General features: G+C 37.2%; 1 protein-coding gene across 2 annotated transcripts; it reads right to left on the bottom strand.

The window, feature by feature from the left end:
• Nucleotides 1-286: 286 nt before the first annotated feature.
• On the bottom strand, nt 287-2,933 carry LOC120124313 (nucleotide-sugar uncharacterized transporter 1-like). 2 transcript variants are annotated; one of them, XM_039143019.1, is made up of 7 exons: nt 2,680-2,933; nt 2,125-2,270; nt 1,810-2,015; nt 1,627-1,720; nt 1,101-1,267; nt 672-842; nt 287-562 (listed from the first exon to the last, which is right to left on the bottom strand). In XM_039143019.1, the coding sequence occupies exons 1-7, from the start codon at nt 2,807-2,809 to the stop codon at nt 289-291; spliced, it is 1,188 nt and encodes a 395-aa protein (XP_038998950.1). In that variant the 5' UTR covers nt 2,810-2,933; the 3' UTR covers nt 287-288. The 2 variants fall into 2 exon arrangements, with proteins under 2 accessions (XP_038998950.1, XP_038998951.1); XM_039143020.1 differs by having other exon boundaries at nt 389-562; nt 672-864; nt 2,680-2,932.
• Between the last annotated feature and the right edge of the window lie 491 nt (nt 2,934-3,424).

Here is a 3,424-nt window from a genome sequence, read left to right as displayed (position 1 = left end):
ACAGCAGAACTACTTTTTTAACGGTTCAGATGCAGAGATTTTTTTTTCTCCTGTACCAATTACTACTAATATATATTTATAAATAAAATATTAAAAATTATTTGAAAAGTTATTTTGTAATATGAACTACCTTCACCTAATTTTTTTATAACAATTTGTTAATTAGGTCAATAATTAATGCATGTGTACTTTTATAAGGACTTCTTTGTATATTACGAGAAATAAAAAGATCTTAGTTATGATCAGGAATGAACATATGATTTTAAGTTACGCGAAGAATCGTTTCGGTTAAACACTATCATCGCCGAATCCATGGCGATTCTCCCCGTTAACTTCACTTAACTTGGACTTCGGCAAAGATGAGGAGACTTTCGGGGGCGGCGGGGGCGGCTTCTTAGCATTTAAATTCAGGTACGTGAAAAACGACATGCCTCCGATGGCTACAAATGCTCCGCAAATGCTGGTTGTGCCCGGATTCGATTCGAAAAGGTAATAACTACCTAGAAGCAGAACACATGTCTTGAATTGTCCGAGAACGACGTGGGAAATAGCGGACGTCGCACTGAAAGTTGATAGAATATGTATCAAGAACTGTACACCACATTGGCCATGGAGGACCAGCGTAAACTGGAATACTTCGGTAATTATAATAAATGCGAAGATTGATTTACCCGAGCGCCAAAGCTCCCGACCACTGAAGCAAGAAGCCGAGGAAAGCCGATAAGAGGATTGCCGATGTATTGTGGAAACTCCAATGGAAGGCGAGGACACCCGGGGGATCGAGGAAAGGAATCATGGAAACCAGAAAAAGCAGAGTGATTGGTGTTGTTTTCCACATCAACCTGTTCAACAACAAATCCATAACTTCAACAAGCACGGAATTGAAAGCTTTAGCAGCAAGAATACCATAAAAGAAAAACTTTTTCGGACATCAAAAGAATATAAAGGAAAAGAAAAGCCCAAGGGAAACGGTGAGGCCATTCTCGATAGATAATCGACTTTCGGAATCTATTCTCTTGACTTCCGTGGGCTAAGCTTATCATTTTCATCAAGAAGTCACGAATAAATCGAAAGTGTGCTCAAAGGAGCTTGCAACATACGACAATGCCGTCCAATTCTCTTGTTGCTGCAAGTTGGACCAGAGGATTTTATTGGTAGCACTGGGAATAATCCATGCCATTGCTACACATGCTCCGAAGAGGCTGAACTGTAGATCAGTCACCGTGGCAATCGCAACACCGATAGATACAACTGTCAGCGCAATCACCTGACAGATTCAATAGGAAGAATTTCAAGAAAAAGGGGACAAATACTACAAACTATAGTGTTAGTAAAATAATAACAAGGACATGTCGTAATACGCATGAAATGTCGAGCAATGTTGCACAAACTAGATAATGGGTACATATCTTCCAATTTTGAGACGAACACTATCCTATCAACACGGTTAATATGTCTGGATGGAAAATAACAGCAGCCTATTTCATCTGGAGAAAGATCTAAAATTTATTTAGACTCCATACTAAGAACTATTGCTTTTCATTCTTTCTTATCATTATAACCAAGGCCGGGACACTAGATATGACACGTTACCGAGTCGAAAGAAAAAAGAAATGGACGAGTTACCTTGCAGAAAGTGACTCCCTTCTTATACCATATAAATTCTGCAAGCACAATAGATGGTGTGACAGCAATCTTAGCCATCTGATAAAATCCTACACTGGAAAAACAAATTAATTAACAATTAAGCCAAAAGGTCGTCCAAACGAGTCTTGTTAGTTGTTTTTAAAGAGAGATAAAATATCTAACCTATTGTATTTCAAACTGACATTTGCAAGGCCGGTCGATAAAGACATAACAATACCGAGAGTAAACAAAGACAAAGGGGTTGATTTCGAGGACGGGGATGCTGGGAGCAGGGAAAACGTATTCAGAATGGCCATCAGTGCCCAACTAACAGCATAGTGAATAAAAGTCAGAAATACTGGAAACTGGAATCCTACATTTTTAAGCACCTGAAAACACCAAACGAGTACATCGATCATATAGGAAAAATTTATTAAATATAAAACCAAGATCTTGACTAAGAGTTGCTTTACATAAGAGAAAATTTGGCATACAAACCCATTTGTTTATGAAAATAATACCAACAGCAACGATAAAGTTGAACGTAAGAGCAGCAACAGGGCCACAAATTCGTTGACGCTTTGAACTTTCGACCGAGTAGAATTTGTTAAAGAGCGAAGATCGCAGGTCCTCTAGGGCTTTCCCTGAATTTGTGAGGCAAGGAAGCAAAAGGAAGCAAAAAAAAGAAAGATTAAAAACACAGCATAGAGAACAATACTTTTCGGTAAATTCATATACATGTTCCAATAGCTAAGACATCCATATACACAAATGAAATAACATAATCAGTGAAAGAGAGTTTCATGCTCGGAACAGAACTCTCTACTATACTAGTCCAGTCAAGATGAGAAGCTTTCATGTAGACCTATTAAGCTCATGCTGCTAAATGTGACTTGATTTGTTTCTAGAGAAACAAAAAGAAAAGGGACATGCAAGCAAGATAGAGTTTACAAAAATGGAGTCTTGAAATATGAAAAATGTGAAAGAAAAAGATTGCAGAAATAGGGATTATTTCTAGAGAAAAATCCCAAACGTTTAATTTTTTTGGTTTACCTCTTTCACCAGCATCGCTGTCCTTCCGCCTCAGTATCTTCCTCACATCTTTCCTCACTAAGAACTTGAAGATCTCACGGCTACAAAGCATCTCTTTATCCTCCTCCAGGCTGCTGGGTTTTCTGCACATCCATATCACACTCTAGTAGTGTTTTTTTTTTTTGCTTTTGAGAAATATAGAAGCCACGTGGCGGTGATAGCGGAACTGAAAACACAATTGAAGAAGGTGAGAGAAAACCAAAGTTACAAAGCTTAAACCTTGACCGACCGACAGCTAAGGAAGTGTGAGAATAAAGTACGTGGCTTTGTGAGACTGCGTTGGATTCCGTGTGAAAGCTACTGTGGTTTTGTCCTTCGCCTTATTCATGCCGCTTATTTTGGCGTCAATCACTCGCTTAAATATTTGTTGATCGGTAGGAATTAGCATCATACCCGAACTGACTAGTTTTGATTTGATAGGATAAGATTTAACTTTTTTAAAGAAATTAGATCGGGTCAGATTTTTTATGTGATGTTTGAGTTGGATTGGATTGAGTTTAAGATAAAAAATATTCGATTCGAACAGACTCAAAAAATATATATAATTTTACTTTATATATTTAAGAATAATTACAATAATATCCCTATATTATTATTTTCAATTAAGTTAATATTTTTATTAAATAAAAATAATATTTTTTTATTATTTCGGATCAGGTTAGATTTTAAGTTATATATTGGGTCGGGTTCGGGTCGGGTGGAATCT

The sequence above is a fragment of the Hibiscus syriacus genome, unplaced genomic scaffold, assembly GCF_006381635.1.
Source record: "Hibiscus syriacus cultivar Baekdansim isolate YM2019G1 unplaced genomic scaffold, ASM638163v2 tig00110415_pilon, whole genome shotgun sequence".
Classification (NCBI taxonomy): domain Eukaryota; kingdom Viridiplantae; phylum Streptophyta; class Magnoliopsida; order Malvales; family Malvaceae; genus Hibiscus; species Hibiscus syriacus.
The sequence above is the reverse complement of the archived record's forward strand: the minus strand, read 5'-3'. Positions and strand labels throughout refer to the sequence as shown.

Coding starts and splice junctions, on each gene's coding strand:
- LOC120124313 (XM_039143019.1), bottom strand. CDS start 2,809: ATGTGCAGAAAACCCAGCAGCCTGGAGGAGGATAAAGAGATGCTTTGT. Junction 2,271..2,679: donor CAGCGATGCTGGTGAAAGAG/GTAAACCAAAAA, acceptor TCACAAATTCAG/GGAAAGCCCTAGAGGACCTG. Junction 563..671: donor TCGGGAGCTTTGGCGCTCGG/GTAAATCAATCT, acceptor ATCAACTTTCAG/TGCGACGTCCGCTATTTCCC.